Source organism: Oncorhynchus clarkii, chromosome 17 (genome assembly GCF_045791955.1).
Source record: "Oncorhynchus clarkii lewisi isolate Uvic-CL-2024 chromosome 17, UVic_Ocla_1.0, whole genome shotgun sequence".
Classification (NCBI taxonomy): Eukaryota; Metazoa; Chordata; class Actinopteri; order Salmoniformes; family Salmonidae; genus Oncorhynchus; species Oncorhynchus clarkii.
In genome coordinates this window covers 15,715,277-15,734,742 of record NC_092163.1, presented here as the reverse complement: position 1 = coordinate 15,734,742, position 19,466 = coordinate 15,715,277, and the positions used below count along the sequence as shown (strand labels likewise).

At 44.8% G+C, this 19,466-nt stretch overlaps 1 protein-coding gene across 7 annotated transcripts in view; it reads right to left on the bottom strand.

Annotated features, from left to right (window-relative positions):
- Positions 1-1,727: 1,727 nt before the first annotated feature.
- The window catches only part of LOC139370327 (patatin-like phospholipase domain-containing protein 6), a 34,627-nt gene continuing 16,888 nt past the window's right edge, over positions 1,728-19,466 (bottom strand). For 2 of the 7 annotated variants that reach the window (XM_071109733.1, XM_071109734.1), the window contains exons 19-36: positions 19,173-19,362; positions 18,914-19,063; positions 18,609-18,672; positions 18,354-18,522; positions 17,887-18,069; positions 17,690-17,725; positions 17,155-17,273; positions 16,650-16,806; positions 16,262-16,378; positions 15,957-16,026; positions 12,571-12,687; positions 10,207-10,323; positions 8,187-8,335; positions 7,954-8,106; positions 5,899-6,018; positions 5,530-5,626; positions 4,514-4,671; positions 1,728-4,267 (exon numbers count right to left, since the gene is read on the bottom strand). In XM_071109733.1, the coding sequence (XP_070965834.1) occupies positions 4,190-4,267; positions 4,514-4,671; positions 5,530-5,626; positions 5,899-6,018; positions 7,954-8,106; positions 8,187-8,335; positions 10,207-10,323; positions 12,571-12,687; positions 15,957-16,026; positions 16,262-16,378; positions 16,650-16,806; positions 17,155-17,273; positions 17,690-17,725; positions 17,887-18,069; positions 18,354-18,522; positions 18,609-18,672; positions 18,914-19,063; positions 19,173-19,362 (2,244 nt within the window). In that variant the 3' untranslated portion in view covers positions 1,728-4,189. The remainder of the gene's footprint in view (positions 4,268-4,513; positions 4,672-5,529; positions 5,627-5,898; positions 6,019-7,953; positions 8,107-8,186; positions 8,336-10,206; positions 10,324-12,570; positions 12,688-15,956; positions 16,027-16,261; positions 16,379-16,649; positions 16,807-17,154; positions 17,274-17,689; positions 17,726-17,886; positions 18,070-18,353; positions 18,523-18,608; positions 18,673-18,913; positions 19,064-19,172; positions 19,363-19,466) is intronic. The other 5 variants (XR_011627126.1, XM_071109737.1, XM_071109736.1 and 2 more) reach the window with 5 other exon arrangements.

Below are 19,466 nucleotides of genomic sequence, written 5' to 3'. Positions count from 1 at the left end.
AATCAGTTAACAAAGACTCAATTCGGAGCACCAGGGCTAGTACATGCACAGTAATAATAGGGCATTCATCACACCTGTGACATATTTATACAACTTTTTGTCACGTCATCCTTGTCACGTCATGAGAGAAGAATGAACCTCCAAAGGCTGTGTTTATACAGGCAGCCTAATTCTGATATTTTTTTTCCACTAAATTGGTATTTTGACCAATCACATCAGATCGTTTTACATCAGATATTTTTCAGAACTGATTGGTCAAAAGACCAATTAGCGGGAAAAAAAGAAGATCAGAATTGGGTTGCCTGTGTAAACACAGCCAATTACAGACAGCCAGGTAAGGTGATATGACATGCCTCACAAACCGATCTGGTTAAAAAGCACACAAAAAAGATTCCGCAGGTAAGAGTATGAAAACTAGCCCCAGGCATGACTCACTAATCCCCAAACAAACATGTACCAATCTGTTTCTACCATTCATAAGGAGATACTGTCTTCCACTTCCACTTTCTCAGTTCCCCAATGTAGGCATTTGTGACTTCTCTACCTAATATGGTCAAAGAGGGCCAGAGAACGAGTGAGTGAGAGAGAGAGTGGTAGGGAGGTGTGGTTCTTTGTGCTTGTTCTGTGGTGTCAAGTTACTTTTACAACCCTGCTATTACCCCATCCCCCTCTCCTCTCCTTCAATCAGCCTGGCATCAAAGATGAATAGATAGGCTTCCGAGGAGGCGGGTAGACGTGTCGCAACAGCTGACACTAAAGTGAAAGCGAGCCACCAGCCACCACTGTCGCATGAACATATACTTATTACATATGGTATCTGCAGTCCAGGGTAGAACTCATTTTGTTCAACTGCAGGGGAGAGATATTATGCAGTTAGATTACCTGAGATTACACCAGCCATCTTGATAAAACCAACCTGATTTACAGTTTAAATGTAAGGAGGAATTTGTCTGTCAAACAGTAGTTCCCTTCTTAGTATTTGGTGTGTGTGTCACTTCACTCTTAATATCCTGTTAGTCAATTTTGTACCACCACAGTGCATGGTTTGATGTAACACAACATAGGTCATGATGTAACATCCTGTCATCGGCTTCTGGACAACATAGGACAAAACAGGTTAAAAAGTGTCATGGGACTGTTAATGGCTTCAACATACCATTAGTGCAGTAGGACTACAAAGAGCAATACAATGAAAACCTCCAGAGTGAGAGATTACGTTATATCCCTTTCACAAGCATCCAAAGACTGTTATTGGAGGGAATGGTCATGTCCAGTCATGTAATGTGGTTGAGTAATTTCACTGAGGGGGAACTGCAGACGCAGCACCCAGAGATGTGGAGCTGAGGCTGCGGTGGAGCGAGAGGGTGCAAGGATGAGCCGCTTCTGGACGTGTTTCTGCACATCCACCTCTGCTGTGTAGAGAGAGGGAGGTGTGATGCTGGCAAACTATGATGATTCAGTAGAGCAGTGTTGGGGGGGGTTCTCATCACGTTGAATGAACAGGGCTCCCTCTTGTGGACAACTTCAGAAACTACAGGTACAGTAAAAGCAAAGTTACCGGAGAGAAATCCTCTCCTCTACCTGTTAGAAAATAAAAACAATGTTTGCATTACAATTTAGATGTATTATTCAGTATGCATTTGAACATTTCTTTAAATTGAAATGACATCCCATACCATCCTGTCTCCATAGGGCATCTTAAGGAAGATGCAAATAAAACAACCTCCTTTCCAACCAAGGAATATTATTTTTATTCATCAGTGCAAAATAGTGAAACACAATCTAATAAGAAAGGACAGTATAGTTCATTATTCACGTCTGTAATTAGAATTCTCCATTAGGATTTTTTTCCTTTTTGTTCAGTGTTAAAAAGAAGAAGGCTATTTAAAAAAAAAAAAAAAGCCAGTGGTAAAACAAAATAAATAAAAACTAAAATTGGCAACAACACAAAATTCTGTGCACGTTTGAATGGATTTGGGAAGGACATCTCTCAGGTGAAAAGAGTCCTAGTTTCGCAGCAGAAAAACATTGACATAGAAAGTATTTATTATATACAAATGAGTATTAACAGGTGTAAAGTAGGTATAGTGTGTATATATAGTTATTACTAAGAATAGACTAAGTTTACTCTGTGACCATTTGAGAGGTTAGGGCAGGGGTGTCAAACTCATCCCATGGAGGGCCTAGTTAAAGTGGGTTTTTGTTTTTTCCTTTCAATTATGACCTAGACAACCAGGTGAAGGGAGTTCTTTACTATTTAAGCGACCTTAATTCATCAAGTAAAAAGAAGGAGCGAAAACCACCCAGACACTTGGCCCTCCGTGGAATGAGTTTGACACTTGTTGGTTAGGGAGTACACAGGACCCCATGCAAGCATTAGGCAAGTAGGGAGAGGGGGTTTCTATACTAAAAGGTCCATTGGCAAAGTCTCCCCTCCATCGTTTTTAAACGGTTAAATTCAGGTTAAAAAGGCATTGTTATCCTCTGCTTGGAACAAGCAGAATACAGTAATAGCAAGCATGGTGGAAACCAATGACACACACACCTCTCCTCTACACATTTTCATATCCCTACTTCAACTTACAATAATATACACTGAACAAAAATATAAAATGCAACATGTAAAGTGTTTCATGAGCTGAAATAAAAGATCCCAGAAATGTTTAATATGCACACAAAAAGCTTCTCTCAAATTTTGTGCAAAAATTGGTTTAAATCTCTGTTAGTGAGTATTTTTCCTTTTGCCAAGATAATCCATCCACCTGACAGGTGTGACATATCAAGAAGCTGATGAAAAAGTATGATCATTACACAGGTGCACCTTGTGCGGGGGACAATAAAAGGCCACTAAAATGTGTAGTTTTATTACATAACACAATGCCACAAATGTCTCACGTTTTGAGGGTGTGCAATTGGCATGCTGACTGCAAGAATGTCCTCCAGAGCTGTTGCCAGAGAATTTAAAAATGTTAATTTCTCTACAATAAGCCACCTCCAACGTTGTTTTTGAGAATTTGGCAGTACGTCCAAACGGCCTCACAACCGCAGACCACACCAGTCAAGGACCTGCACATCCAGCTTCTTCACCTGCAGGACTGTCTGAGACCAGACACCCTGACAGCTGGTGAAACTGAGGAGTATTTCTGTCAGTAATGAAGCCCTTTTGTGGGGAAAAACACATTCTGATTGGCTAGTCCTGGCCCCCAAGTGGGTGGACCTATGGCTGCTCCCCTGCCCAGTCATGTGAAATCCATAGACTAGGGCCTAATGAATTGCAATTGACAAATTTGCTTATATGAACTCAGTAAAACTTTTTAAATTGTTGTATGTTGTGTTTATATTTTTGTTCAGTATACATCCGTCTTTCTACTGTTCGTGCGCGTCAGCGGTTTTGCACCTCTTTCATTATCAGCCTTTTATATATCTCTCTCCCTCTCCATTCAACATCAATACTACTACTAGAAAATAAATCACAATGACACACACACACACACACACACCTTTCCAACTTCCATCCACGTAATACCCATCTGTGTCTTAACAGAGAACAGATAACCATCAATAAGAACCTCTCCTGATTATGGACAGACAGGACATGCAGACAGATAGTCTGAATAGGGCCAAAGCATTGGAGCTGAAAGCTTTAAAGAAACTAGGTTTTTAACTTCAACCAAGTACTAATGTGTTCCCTGTGGTATGAGGGACACACTTTAGTCACCCCAATAAAAGTATTTCAGCTTTGGCAGGAGGGAGAGAGTGGAGGGGTCCCAGTTGAGTCCATCTTCAGATTGGAGAGTCCATTCATGGTCCAAGTCACACTGGACACCAGTGGTCCAATGGCTTACGGGTTAAGGGTCAGGGGTTAGAGCGGGGCTCTCCAACACTGTTCCTGGAGAGCGCTCATGTAGGTTTTCAACCCTTGATGTAACTAACCTGATTTATTTGATAAACCAGCTAATTATTAGAATCAGGTGTGGTAGATTAGAGTTGGGATAAATAAGCATTTGTTGAACTACAGTAGCTGCAGAAATTGCCCGACGTCCAACTTTCATCTTCCACCTCCTTAGTTTTTGGACACACAGCCTGACTCATATCTATTTTCCTCCCTGCCTTTCCCTCCTTCCTTCCTTCCTTCCTCATAGTTCTTGGACCCAAAGTCGGTCTCTTTCTCATTTTTCCTCTCCTCCTGTCAGCAGTCGGAGAGCTCGGAGTAGGTGTTGGCTTCACCTTCTGTTTTCCTCCGCTGGCGGACTGACTTCTCCTCATCCTAGAGGAACAACACACAAACAGTCACTACTAACAGCAGGGTGTGTGAGTCTATGATGTTGATATGGGGTCTGTGTGTTACACTACTAACAGCAGGGTGTGTGAGTCTATGATGTTGATATGGGGTCTGTGTGTTACACTACTAACAGCAGGGTGTGTGAGTCTATGATGTTGATATGTTAGTTACACTACTAACAGCAGGGTGTGTGAGTCTATGATGTTGATATGGGGTCTGTGTTACACGTACCGCCTGGAAGACTCCGTTCTGACCCCACTCTCCCGGGGAGAGGTCATCGAGTTCCTGTTCCCCCTCTTCCTCCTCCTCTTCTTCCTCCTCCTCCTCTTCTCTCACCGTGTCCATCCCGTCCTCCTCATATTCCGTCAGGCAGTCTGACTCGTCCCCCGCTGGGGGACACACAGACACAGTAATGCGCTATATGAAAGAGACCAGCCATACCGTCGCTCTAGCAACAAGACTGAAGATTGCCATGTGATGCACTACATGACCGAAAGTATGTTTGTCAAACATCTCATTCAAAAATCACGGGTATTAATATGATGTTGTGACTTGTTGGAAAGGTGGCATCCTATGACGGTGCCACATTGAAAGTCACTGAGCTCTTCAGTAAGGACATTCTACTGCCAATGTTAGACTGTTTGAAATAGCCGAATCCTCTCATTTGAAGAGGTGTCCACACCTAGGTATGTATAGTCTCTCTCTCCAGGTATATTCCTATCGTAAAGGAGCTACAATTTAAGTAAAGATACATTCAATATTTTTTAAAGGTGACCAGAGCCCGTATTCAGTCTCAGAGTAGGAGTGCTGACCTAGGATCTTTCCATAGAAATCTTATTCTAAAAGGCAAACCTGATTCTAGATCAGCAATCCTGCTCTGAGAGGCTTCATGGACACTGGCTCTGGAGCTCTGATTATTATTTTATTGCAGGACACTTGGAAGAGGGAAACGGAGAGGGTAAAGAGGGAAACGGAGAGGGAAACGGAGACGGTAACAGAGGGAAACGGAGACGGTAACAGAGGGAAACGGAGACGGTAACAGAGGGAAACGGAGACGGTAACAGAGGGAAACGGAGAGGGAAACGGAGACGGTAACAGAGGGAAACGGAGACGGTAACAGAGGGAAACGGAGACGGTAACAGAGGGAAACGGAGAGGAAGGGGAAAGGCTCAAACCCTTATCGCCATGGCAGCAGGGTTACTGCTGCCAGACTTCGGTACATGTTCCACTTTATAATAGCCTCTTACCCTCAGCAGCATCAGGATCGACGTAGGTCTGGACCGGCTCAATCCTGGACACTATCTCAGCCAGGTCAGTGAAGTCTGACCCTGGACACGTATAGGACTGGAATACAAACAAGACAATGTCATTATGGTACGAGAATGTTAGAATTTGTGTAAAAATTTAATAACGAACACAGCTTAAAAACAAGAGAATGTCATGGGAATGTTATAATAACGTTAGGTAAATGTTATGTTAGGAGAAGGTCATAATGTAAAGACGGTTATAATAACGTTATAGAAATGTAACTGTGCTAATGTAAAGTGGAGCAGCTGTGAGATGGTGAATGTAAGATTTGTGATGCGTGTGTGTGTGTGTGTGTGTGTGTGACTCACGTCTGTCTTGGTCTTGCTGTCGTTGTAGTCTGCCGAGCGGTGGTCCTTGAGCATGTTGTCGATGATGTCACCACGGGCCCAGCCGGTGAAGAGCAGCTTGCCGTGCTGGTAGCCCACATCCTGACAGAGAGGACAGGTTAGCCTGGGGTAACAGACCATGTTTTACAGAAACAAGCTACCGCAGCAACAGAGTCTGGTGGAGGCCAAGCTTCGAAGATGGTCTTTTACCGTGTGATTTGTTAGCTATGAACAGGAGACTGTATTTGACCAAAACTTAATGTCAGTTGTTATCTAAAATTACATACAGTTGAAGGCGGAAGCTTACCTTAGCCAAATACATTTCAACTAAACTTCTCACATTTCCTGACATTTAATCCTAGTAAAAATTCTGTCTTAAGTCAGTTAGGGTCACCACTTTATTTTAAGAATGTGAAATGTTAGAATAATAGTAGAGATAATTATTTATTTCTTTAATCACATTCCCAGTGGGTCAGAAGTTTACATACAGTCAATTAGTAGTTGGTAGCATTGCCTTTAAATGGTTTATTTGGGTCAAACGTTCCCGGGTAGCCTTCCACAAGCTTCCCACAATAAGTTGGGTGAATTTTGGCCCATTTCTCCTGACAGAGCTGGTGTATTCGAGTCAGGTTTGTTGGCCTCCTTGCCCACACATGCCTTTTCAGTTCTGCCAACACATTTCAAATTCAAATTTCAAATTTCAAAATTCAAAATTCATTTTCTATAGGATTGAGGTCAGAGCTTTGTCATGGCCACTCCAATACCTTGACTTTGTTGTCCTTAAGCCATTTTGCCACAACTTTGGAAGTATGCTTGGGGTCATTGTCCATTTGGAAGACACATTTGTGACCAAGCTTTAACTTCCTGACTGATGTCTTGAGCTGTTGCTTCAATATATCCACATAATTTTTCTCCCTCATGATAACATCTATTTTGTGAAGTGCACCAGTCCCCCTGCACCCCCACAACATGATGCTGCCACCCCCGTGCTCCACGGTTGGGATGGTGTTCTTTGGCTTGTAAGCCTCCCCTTTTTCCCTCCAAACATAACGATGGTCATTATGGCCAAACAGATATATTTATGTTTCATCAAACCAGAGGACATTTCTCCAAAAAGTAAGATCTTTGTCCCCATGTGCAGCTGCAAACCGTAGTCTGGCTTTTTTTAATGGTGGTTTTGGAGCAGTGGCTTTTTCCTTGCTGAGTGGCCTTTCAGGTTATGTCGATAAAGGACTCGTTTTACTGTGGATATAGATACTTTTGTACCGGTTTCCTAAAGAATCTTCAGAAGGTCCTTTGCTGTTGTTCTGGGATTGATTTGCACTTTTCGCACCAAAGTACGTTCATCTCTAGGAGACAGAATGCTTCTCCTTCTGAGTGGTTTGACGGCAGTGTGGTCCCATGGTTTTTATACTTGCGTGTGATTGTTTGTACAGGTGAAAGTGGTAACTTCAGGCATTTGGAAATTGATCCCAAGGATGAATCAGACTTATGGAGGTCTACAATTTGTTTTCTGAGGTCTTGGCTGATTTCTTTTGATTTTCCCACGATGTCAAGCAAAGAGGCAGAGTTTGAAGGAAGGCCTTGAAATTCATCCACAGGTACACCTCCAATAGACTCAAATGATGTCAATTAGCCTATCAGAAGCTTCTAAAGCCATGACATCATTTTCTGGAATTTTCCAAGCTGTTTAAAAGGCACAGTCAACTTTATGTAAACTTCTGTGCACTGGAATTGTGATACAGTGAATTATAAGTGAAATAATCTGTCTGTAAACAATTGTTGGAAAAATGACTTGTGTCATGCAGAAAGTAGATGTCCTAACCGACTTGCCAAAACTATAGTTTGTTAACAAGAAGTTTGTGGAGTGGTTGAAAAACAAGTTAACGACTCCAACATAAGTGTACATAAACATCCGACTTCAACTGTAACAAAGACGTGATCATGAATGTAAATACACTTTGAACATATCCCAGAGCCTGCATAAGGAGACGAGACCGAGAGAGAGAGGTGTTGAGAAGGAATTGTGGAACTCACGTAGATCTCGTCAAACTTGCCAAAGTCCATTGTCTTGAAGCGGTCGATGGGTGGTCTGATGTACTCACAGTAGGCACTCTTCTTCACCACTTCCAGCTGACGTACACACGACACATAGGCCAGCCTGGACTGGATCTCTGCCATGTCTGGAACCTGGGTGGGTATAGACAATAGTGTGTAGGAGTGTGTGCGCGCATGTCGGTGTGTGGGGCCATCTGCATTGATCATCATACCTTCACTTTCTCTGCCCAGGGGTTGATTCGTTTCCACAGCAACCACCAGCCCGACAGGCTGTCGCCATAGTTACAGAGGTCCGTCTCGTCCTGGCTACCTACGTCGATGGCGATGACAGTCTTGGCGCCCATGTTCCTCGCGATGTCCGCTGTGGGACGTCACGTTGTGACACACACACACACACACACACACACACACAAACACGGACGTACACGAGCCGGCAGCAGGGACGATAAGGAAAACCCAGTCTGGGGTTAATTCCTAATAGGAATCTTGTCCTTCATATACTTTATTACCATATTCAAACTCACTCCACCAGAAACAGACATCCCAATTGGCTGGATAATCACATGAAAACTTCATTTCATTTCCAGTTGTATACAGTGCATCTACTCATGTTTTGATGGTCCCAATGTTCGGGTGAATTCTTATCTCCACGTTTTGTTCGCTCCTGCATGGTTGATAATGCAGCCTTGGTGTGTGTTTATGGTGCGAGTCCCAGACAGGGTTTGAGACCAAGTAACCCTGTGAAGGGTGCAGGTCTCACCAGTCCACTCCACAGTGTTGACCCAATGTGTTTAGCCTAGCGGTTTAGAGTGTTGGTCCAGTAACACAAAGGTCGCTGGTTCGAATCCCCGAAGCCGGGGGGAAAAAAAATTTAAAAAATCAGTCGATGTGCCCTTGAGCAAGGCACCTAATTTCTCCTGTAAGTTGCGTCTGTTAATTATTAAATGACAAATGTAAAAATGAACCAAGCCTAAATGTATATCATTAGCGTTAGTTCTATGGGTACTAGCTATCTAAACCCACTGTGAACACTATATGGTGGCTATGGCATTGCGCCTCCTCTGCCTATTAGAATGTGAGACTAGTCATTGCTTTACCTCGACAGACACTGGGGTCCAACTCTGTGGGTGTGTCCACCCAAAACATCAAATAATCACACGTATCGTAAACCTCGAAGCCACCCGACCATGTTGCACAAACCGCAAGGAGATTCCACATCTAAATGAACCTAAATCACCCAAAATAGAGAAGGATGATGTTTAACTTCATCAGGTTTGTGAAACATGGTTTTGTGAGTCACATTTTTTTCCTGCACGCTACAATGACAACTTCCAGAGGAGATAAGAGTAGCATAGTAGAAGAGATAGACATTTGAGTAATATGCAGAAAAAATAATGTTTCAAGTTGTCTTTTTTTCCAGTAGGAATGCAACAGGCAATCCATACATCCATTTGGAATTACTCCCAGGTTGGTAACAGCCTAATGAATACCAGTTTGTTGAGTGGCCTGATACTGCGTGTCGTCTTCATACTGGAAGGGAATGTACTGTCAGAGCCGACTGGTGTCTAGTAAGTCACTGATTAGTTTTATGGAATTGAGAAAGCTAACTGTATATCGTTTTAAAGCTCACAACTCTATCAACACCCAAATAATCTGAGTAACACGGTATGTCCCATACCTTTAGATGTTCTCAGCCAGTAAGACCCCAGGAAGCCTGACTGACAGACACATAGCATTCTGAAACTCTGTTGATTTAGTGCGGATTTAAAAAGCTTGTGGATACTGGACAATAGGATACTTTGTACCGCCAGTGTCCACCACCACTAACACACTTGACGCTCTGTGTTGTATTTTCTCCCATCTGATAGGTAAAGATTGATCCTGCGCTGAAAGCATGTTACACACCAATTTCAAATACACTACGGGGTTCATTTACATATTTGTTTTCCCTCTCAGTCAATTGCCTCTATGGCTATATTTTGAGCAAATTGTTGGCAAATTAAATTGAACATTTCGACAATTGAAATTATTTGAACGCTCATTCCCACTGCTCAGATGGTAGAAAATGTAACTGAATTCTGTCAAACTGTCTTCTCCACCATCGTTAATGACAGCCCCTACTTACCCATGGACGCCCCCCCCCCCCCCCCCCCCAACTAAAATAACTCTGAAAATGTCCTACTACCCCCTCCCTCTTTCCTATTCTCCTCCTCATCATCATCATCTACTTGCCTGGCAGGTTGTTGATGTAGCCCCCGTCCATAAGCAAGTTGCCATCTTTGGGGTCGCAGAGGGGCGGCAGGTACCCTGAGAGGGTCATGCTCGCCCTCACATAGCGCCACAGTGACCCTGTGAGCCACACCCAGGGGGGGAGGGGGAGGGGGGGGGGATAACATCTCAATAATGTTGGCGTAACTTCAGGTTGGTCATGCGTTTTGGCAGCAGACCACGGCCCCAAACCAAAGGGTGCCATCCCAATTGGTTAACCCAGAGGTGGGTAACCGCCAAAGGGTTAGCCACGGGATGTGAATGTGGTGCTGCCCAACCTCTCAAATCGCTTCTGCATCCCCTGAACCACCTTACCATGCACAGAGACCTGTGTGTGTCAGGTCTACGCACAGGGTACAGGGGGTAAGGGTGCAGCCACAGAGTATCAAGGGTTGGTTCAATCTCCAGACTCTGTCCCCAACCACAACCGTATGCTCCCTGTGAGTTAACCCCTGTGAGTTAACCCCTGTGAGTTAACCCCTGTGAAAGGTTATCGAGCCAAAGTTAAGCTTTTTATTTTATAACCATTTACAAAAAAATAGTATCTGTTTTACAGCACTTGGTGAAAACATACAAAAACAAAAAAATCACCAAAAATAGAGGTATGAGGAACCTTTTAAACTTCGCCTTCAGTTCCCTGACTCCTCAACTAGACACAAGGAGCACAGGGGGTTGGTAGTCTGGTCACAGCATTTGGAGATCTCTCAGACACTAGTGAACATGTTAGGGGCAACCAGCCAGCCCTGCCCAGAGATGTGGTCCTGTAATACCACTCCGGACCAGGAGAGGGCAGGGGAGGCTGGGCGCTGCATGGATTGGAAGGAGAAGGAGCACCAGAGGAAGAGAAGGATGCTGCTGTGTGTGTGGGTGGAGTTTGAAGGGGACATAGGAGACTGAAGAATTTCAGTGTGGAATCATTGAACTGAACTGTTCTGGACTTAGAAGTACTAACAAAACGCACAGTCACCATTTTCAGCCCACTTTTAATTTGAGGCTTCAATCAAGCATTTCATTGACAAGAGTGATAGAACTGTATGCTCGTCTATGGGCATTGGTAGGATCCAGAACACTTTTGGCATCTCGCTAGAAAAAGCTAAAGGGAAACGGGTAGCATCAGCAACACTGTCATCAATATATATGTAAAGAGTAAATATATATAAATGCGTACAGTACACAGACACATGCACATACATGGACAGGGGGAGGGGAAGGTGTAGCTGCTGGGGGAGGGGGGGGGGGGGTACAAATGGTTGACATAAGCCATTTATAAGCACTGCTCGGTATGACGACATGGGATCAAGCGATGGACGAACGGGCAGACAAATGGACAGAGAAAAAACCCGACTACAGACCCACAATTAAAAAGCAAAACATGAAATAGCCTATATGGTGACCTTCTCTGACCTCAACACAAAACCTTTATTTCCCCACACCATAGGATCAGCTTCAAACCCTGAAGAGAACGCTACATGTTGTGCTCCTATAGCTAGGTCAATACGGAAAAAAGCTACAAGCTATGGACCTACACTGACAAACGAGTGACTGAGGCCCAAGCTTTAGAACGTGGGAAACGACAAGCAGCAAGCTGTGTGGAAAGGCCTCAGGGAAAAGCCTGTGTGACATGCTCAGGAAAAAGCAGGCGAGTAAGTGTACACTTGGTGTGTAGTATACCAGCCAAGTGCAGGAGAACTTGGGAGATGAAGTGGAGGAGCATGGAGAACCAAAAACAGGGAGGGGGCGGGGCACCAAAAGCAGGATCATCATGCACCTCTCTGTCTGACCCATGGATATGTACCTGCATGAGCAAAGCCTCACTGCCAATCTGGAGGCATGGAGAGGGGCTTACTGACAATGGGGGGCGGGACAAAGCCAATTCGGAACTGACTTGTGTAGGAGTGTGAACTATTGAAGCCAAATTGAATAGAGAAGTATTGGTGTTAAGAATGGGTGGTTCTGGGTGTAGGGGAGCGAAACATTGCATCCCCTCCACTCACACACCGAAATAGACACTGTATTATTAGCCTAACTTTCCTTCCAAACCATGGGTTCCCAATGTCCGACTGGTCAGGTGGGGTTAAGGTGAGACGGAACGTGGGAAAGAGGGAGGGGGAGGGAGTGGTCGATTGTCGGTCGTTTCAAAAGAGCTTAAGGTAGAAGTTGCCCCTAACCCCAGATCTGGGATCAGATGACATAACCCCAATCCTAACATTAACCATCAGGTGGGTGAAAATAATATGACCCTGTATCAGTGGTCAGGAGCAACTTCTACAACTCCTTTTGGGGTTAAGGGGTGAGACGGGGGTCGGGGTTTGAACTATGAACTCTGACCTGGGACATTGTTAACATAGCAACCATCCACAAGCAGGTGGCCATCCTTGGGGTCGCAGAGGGGAGGTAAATAGGGGGTGTAGGAGGCACTCGCTCTAACATAGCGCCACAGCGAGCCTGTCAGAATGGAAGATGGAGAGGGGACATCAAACATGGACAGGGAGAGAGGCAGAGCCAGAGAGAGAGAGAGGCAGAGCTAGAGAGAGGCAGAGCCAGAGAGAGAGAGAGAGAGAGGAGAGAGATTAGGGTTCCAAATTGTCAGAAACGTTCCCAAAGTTCCCATATTTGTTGATTCTGGGAATCCTCCAACTGGGATTTTTGAAAAACCTGGGAACTTTGGAAAGTCTCTGTAAATTTTGTAAACCTAGGAGCAAGACCGAGCTAGAGACAGACAGATGTATATATCGAGAGAGAGAGAGAGGGACAGAAAAGAGCAGGAGATAAAAAAGGGGCAGAACATGTCCAGAGCTCTCAACGTATACAATCTAAAAACGTAAACGACCTGAAATTGTATCTGACATATACAATAGAAAACCCTCAGTGAACATGGTCAGGTAACATAACGCAACATTTCTAGAACTAACAAAAAAAACAGAGGCCAGTTCTAGAACTAAAACAGATGGCACAGACAGGACTGTAGTTCGTTTTTAAAATACAGATAGAAAATAACCAAATAGCGTCACAGCATTAATATTACAGTGAATTTCAAAATAATAGCTACACGGCGTTGTCCTAAACCCCTCAAAGGAACCATGTATTAGTTCCGAAACCTCATTGGAAAATGGAGACCTGCATACACTGAGTGCACAAGACATTAAGAAAACCTGCTCTTTCCATGACATAGACTGACCAGGTGACAGCCATGATCCCTTATTGATGTCACTTGTTAAATCCACTTCAAAATCAGTGTAGATGAAGGGGAGGAGACAGGTTAAAGAAGGAATTTCAAGCCTTGAGACACAGATCGTATACGTGTGCCACTCAGAGTGTGAACGGGCAAGACAACAAAAATGTAAGTGCCTTTGAACGGGGTCTGGTAGTAGGTGCCAGGCGCACCGGTTCGTGTCAAGAACTGCAACACTTCTGGGTTTCACCCTCAACAGTTTCCCGTGTGAAATCAAGAATTGTCCGCCACTCAAAAAGGACATTCAGCCAACTTGACACAACTGTGGGAAGCATTGGGAGTCAACATGGGCCAGCATCCCTGTGAAACGGTTCTAACACCTTGTAGAGTCCACGCCCCGACGGATTGAGGCTGTTCTAAAGGCAAAAAAGGGGTATAACGCAACATTAAGGAGGTATTCCTAATGTTTTGTACACAGTGTATTTCCACTCTTTGCCAGGCTATCAACAGCCACGGTCGTCCTGTTTGGCGTTTAGTTTAGAGTGTTAGAATTATTATTAGCTTGGTCAGATAGCAGCCGGCAACAAACAAGATTACTACAAAATGCACCAACATTCTCAGAGAGAGTGATAGAGGGAGGAGGCCAGTGAAAGAGAGAAGTATGAGTTAGAAAAAGATCAAAAAGTAAGATGGAGAAAGATCCATCTCCAAGCCGGGGAGAGTTAGCTAGCGCACACGACGCAGGATCTAGAAACTTCATGGCTATGACCGTACTCTAAAAGCCGCCATCTTGAAATTAAGCTACAGGTCAAGCGTAACATAAAAAAAATAAGACTAAATGATGCCAAATTTACACAACGTCAAAGAGACTAACGTTCATTGGTTGGCTTATGGGAACATGGGGTGTTGCATAAACCAAAGTGTCACCACCAACTCGTAAAGTCCTTGCGTTACAAATGCGCCAACGGTGCAACTTCCTGTTGAAAAACCCTGAGGTTGGTGTTAAAACTGCCCACTTTCTCAGAGCTGCAGAAAAGCACATTGGGAGAAACTACGGGAAGCGAGGGAGGGATGGAGGGAGAGGCGTTAGGGTGCGGAGGGGTAAAGCAAGGGAAGAGTGTTCTGGATCCTACTTGTTGACATGGACAGGGGTGGAAGGATCAGCGACTAGCACACTACACTATGCCTATAGTACACTAGCCTGGTCCCAGATCTGTTTGTGCCATCTACCCAACAATGACCATACGAGTTGGCAAGATGGCAAAACAGATCTGGGACCAGGCTAATAGTAAGCCAAAACAGCAGATGGTGAAAGTGTCCCCATATAAGCAGAGGGAAGTCATTAGGGAAGTCACTGTGGCATGGTTTGTTTGGTGTTGTTTTAAAGACATGTTTTAAACATAAAAACAGATGTCAGAAAGGTAGGAGGAATAACCTGAGAAAGAGAGCAATAGAGATGAGCAGTGGGAGTGTACTAGGCTGTGTCAACAGGAAGTGACATCACACTAGGGAGGAGGCAGGAGATAGGTAAACAGAGAGAGCATCGTAAAGCTTTGCTCTCGCCGTTAGTAAACATGCCAAGTGCAGACAAGCATTGAAGATATAACTGGAGGACCCCACAACCTTGACACCCCAAATCCAGGAGGATTCATTTGCCCATGTGGCCAGAAATCAGTACATAAATAACGTCAACTAATAGACATGACTTTTTATAAATCCCTTTGCTCTTACAAACTAGTGGACATTACCGGTGATAACAAAAGGCACGCAACATGTACCAACACTGGATTTGGGGGTAGGCTTCCTTCCATAAGCCAAAGGTTGTGGCCTTTGACTCCAAGAGGTCAGCAGGGGTCATACTCCCAGCCTCTAAGACTATTCTAGCTACAGTTAGTGGTAGTGCATTTCTCACTCAGTCAGTCATCCCATACATAAACAATCCATATATTAAGTGTGAGTCAACGGATGAACATAACAAACAAGCAGGGAAAAGAGGACTTTCAGTGTACCAATTGTATGACCCCCCCTATTAATATTATACAGCTGAAAGGCATGCAGAATCTAACCAATTTATCTCAAACTCCTAATTATAACAACACCGAGCGATCTTAAGGTGAAGGCACTAACTGTAAATCGCTCTGGATGAGAGCTAAATGACCCAAATGTAGGATTTTAATCTCATAACGCATACTCCAAATTAGCCAGCTGTTATCGGCAAACGCCGAATGACATTAGGAATGCATGATCATGTCAATCCCACGGTAGTTCGAGCGTACCAGCGTGAGTGGATTGAGTTAAATAGCGTTACATATGGAGTATATATATATATATAAATAAACTACATATCTAACTTGTGTGTGTTTATCTGACTGCATGAGAGTTATCCTAACAGCTATATCCAATTTCTACTCAAAATCCCGCAGAACTAGGACAATTACTTCTGTAGTGTGGTCAAGACAACTTAAAAAAATCTAGTCGTCCATTTATAAACAGCGATAGAGCAGAGGGGGGAGGGGCCAGCGGTTAGCTGCCTGTCACTCACCGTCTTGGTGCACACGCATGGCGGACGCCGTGATGTCAGTAGTCACGTTGAAGTAGGGCAACCACAGGTCCTGATGGTTACATAGACCACACATTCCATATGAATTGGGATAAGGAACGTTCAGACGGATATATATTACGTAGAACAAATATGCCTCTCCAAAATGTGGAGCAGGTATCAACGGCTGCTCTATTCAAGACATTTCTATCTGCAACTGTTCACAAGGTTTGCCTACTGAACGTGGGCCCAGTTTCCTTCACAGACAGACATCTCTAGTAGCACTGACAGACAGTGTGACCTCTCACCTCAGCCTGCTTGTCCTGGAACACTTTGGAGATGCTGGTGTTGAAGGCGGCGCCGGTGAACATTGAGGTGATGGGATAGGTCAGGTCAAGGATGGTTTTGAATACGGAGTTCATCGCCTGTAGGGAGGGAGGGAAGGAGGGAGAGACAAAAAGGTTAATATTGAGCGTGTCTGAGATCAGTCGGACCGCACAGAATCACTGATCCACAAATCACCCCGTGTCCCACATGACCACTCATTATGTGGTCAAGACGAGTGATCCTGTGTCTCGCCATGCTCAAACTGATCCCCTCTAATACGCTACATGTCACCTGACAAAGGAACGTGTCAAACGATCAGATACAGGAACAAGAGAAGTGCATGATGGTATAGTGGTGGGAGGATCAGACCTTGGACCACTCGCGGGCTCTTTGCTTGGTGCGCACCGCACTCCTCTCCTCGGCGTACAGCGCCCCGATGAACGACCCGATGGACGTCCCGCCCACGATGTCGATGGGAATCCCTGCCTCCTCCATGGCCTTGATCACTCCCACGTGGGAGCAGCCTCTGCGAGAGTGACAGAGACAACAACCAATCAGAGAGGAGGAAATTCACTGTCTGTTTGAGGACTAAAGAGACCAACTTTGCTTGCATTTCTTCCACTCCTTTCATTAATTTGAAAAGATCTGACAGAACAAGACTAATTCGATACTACAGATACACCGAAGGACATTAAGGTTACAAGAAATCTTGATAATAATCAACAGAAGACAGGACTTCTCACGCAAAGAGCTGTGGTCCCATGACTGTCATTGAAAACATGCATTTGATGATGTAGATCGTGTGGAGTAAAGAATGTACAACTTGATCATTTACAAAAAGAGAGGTGTTCCTATAAAAACCAAGTCCACTGACCTGGCTCCTCCTCCTCCTAGCACCACAGCGATGCTGTTCCCAGTCAGTACCCGGGCCAGCCGAGAGAAATCACTGTGTCTGTCCGCTGTCTTCTCAAACACCTTCTCATACACCTCCCTCTGCACAAAACACACACAAAGTCGAATTCAGATGACAATCAGAGCAATTTATAGGCTTCCATGCACTTGAAACGAGAGCTTGTTCAACTATTCAGACTTGGGCCTGGTTAGCGACAGTTGTTATCCACCGAAGCGCTGTAATTGGTTGGTAAGCTTGTCAATGGATCATGTCCCCAAAAAGACATGGGCTGGGATTCCCAAAGCCTTTGTAGCTAAAGCACTATGTTATTTCTCTTGAAAACCAAAACTCATGTTACTCGTAGAACAGCAAAGGGCTTCCTTTTGAGCGATCACGCCGTGCAGGATAAAACAAAAACATATATATAGAATGGATTAAGAGGACATGCTCAACAGGCTATTCAAGTATATATATATATAAAACATTTTCTTGCAAACAGACTAGCCTCCTCTCTTACCACATCGTCAGAGCTCTCTTTACAACTGTCCTCATCCTCCATTTAATGGATAAACAATCAGATGTGGTCAAAGGTCGGTGTGTAACGAATGAATAAACGAATTGAAAGAAAAGACAAAACAAACTAAAGTTAGGAAGAGAGAAAGTTTTTTAAAAAAGAAACTAAAGAAATCATGGCATCTCCCCGGGGAGTCGCACCAGTTTCGAGGGGCTGCGTCGTGAGAAGACCCGGCGGGGGCAGCGGAGGTGGAGGTGTCCGGAGCACCAGCTCCTCATGTTGAGCCACTCTACGGTCCTGGAGGGCCCCGAGCCGTCCTCTTTATGGAGCAGCACCAGCTGTTTCAGGGCCCTCACCGCGGTGTTCTCCAACATCTGCTCTAACTAGAGGAGAGAGAGAGAGAGAGGCATGGTTAGATACAGTACGGAGGATGAGATGCAGTCAAAACTAGACTGCTTTTTAAAAAAGAATCTCTACAAATAAGCTTAAATATGAGGTTAATGTATAATTTCACAACTAAAGTTTTAAATTGAACAAACAAATGTAACTAGGCAGCTTGTAAGTAGAGTAGCTTCAAAAGTCAACCAATCCTCCAAACACTAGCAACCCATCCTCCAATTGAGCCCCACCCAAATCAACCTCCAGCTCTTCACCCCGTCCCTCCTACCTGTCCCAGCGCAGGTTCCTGTTCTCCCAGGCCCACGATGAGGATGCAGTCAGCCTGTCTGATGCAGCGCTGGGTCCAGGGAGTCATACTGCTGTCTGTCTGGTACAGGACTATCCTGTTGATGTCCTCCTGCTGGGCCAGCCAGCCAGACAGACGGTACTCGTGGATACTGTTGTGAGGGGAGAACGAGAGTTTAGAACAACCACCTGGTATGGATACTGCAGAGGGAGAGAGGAAGAGAGGATAAAAACGGACCTATCCAGAGCGGAGGCCCCCAGTCGCTCTCTGATGATGTCACTGGTCAGCAGCAGGGCAGGTCCTACACACATCAAGGACAAATAGAAATAGGTTTAATATTTCAGAGAGAACAATTGATGGATATAAAATTGGATATCATGGGTCGCTCAATGTGGCAATTTAGTTGACAGAACAACTTTATTATCCACAGAATCTAGTCACATTAGGCAGATGTTTCATATTAGCCAATAGTGATTACAAGACGTTCAAGTCATAGTCAGGTTTGATCGACAGTTGCTATGCTAGTCTCTAGAGGTGTGTACCTATGGCGCTGAGGGCGTGGCTGAGCTCCAGGTTGAAGGCGTTGATTGGCACCTCGTCACAGATGGGCAGTACGGCCACAGTGGACAGGTTACTGGCCGGGTTGGTGACGTCAGGGCTGGACGCTACACTGGACCGGCCTAGGGCAGAACCTGGGGGGGGGGGGGGGTAGAAACGGAGAGAGAAGTACATGGCTTTATCTAGAGGACAAAGAGGGAAAGTGTGTGTATGCATACAGTACATGCCTGTGTACACACACACCTGAGAATGGTCCTCGGGCCTGTTGCAGGTTCCCCAGGATCTTCTGTCCCAGCAGGTGGATCAACCTGGTGACCACCTGTGGGTACCTCCTCTTGATGTTGTTGAGCGTTCCCTCTGGTAGCTTGACCAGCTCTGTGTCTCTGACCGCATGGACCGTGGTGGCTCTGGGCTGTCGGGTCAGAGCCTCAACCTGGGGAAAACAGGAGGAGATCGTAAGAGCTCCAAAACCATGGGATTTAAAAAGGTATAGAATCGCCAATGATCTAATACAACCCAAATATACACTATAAGCAC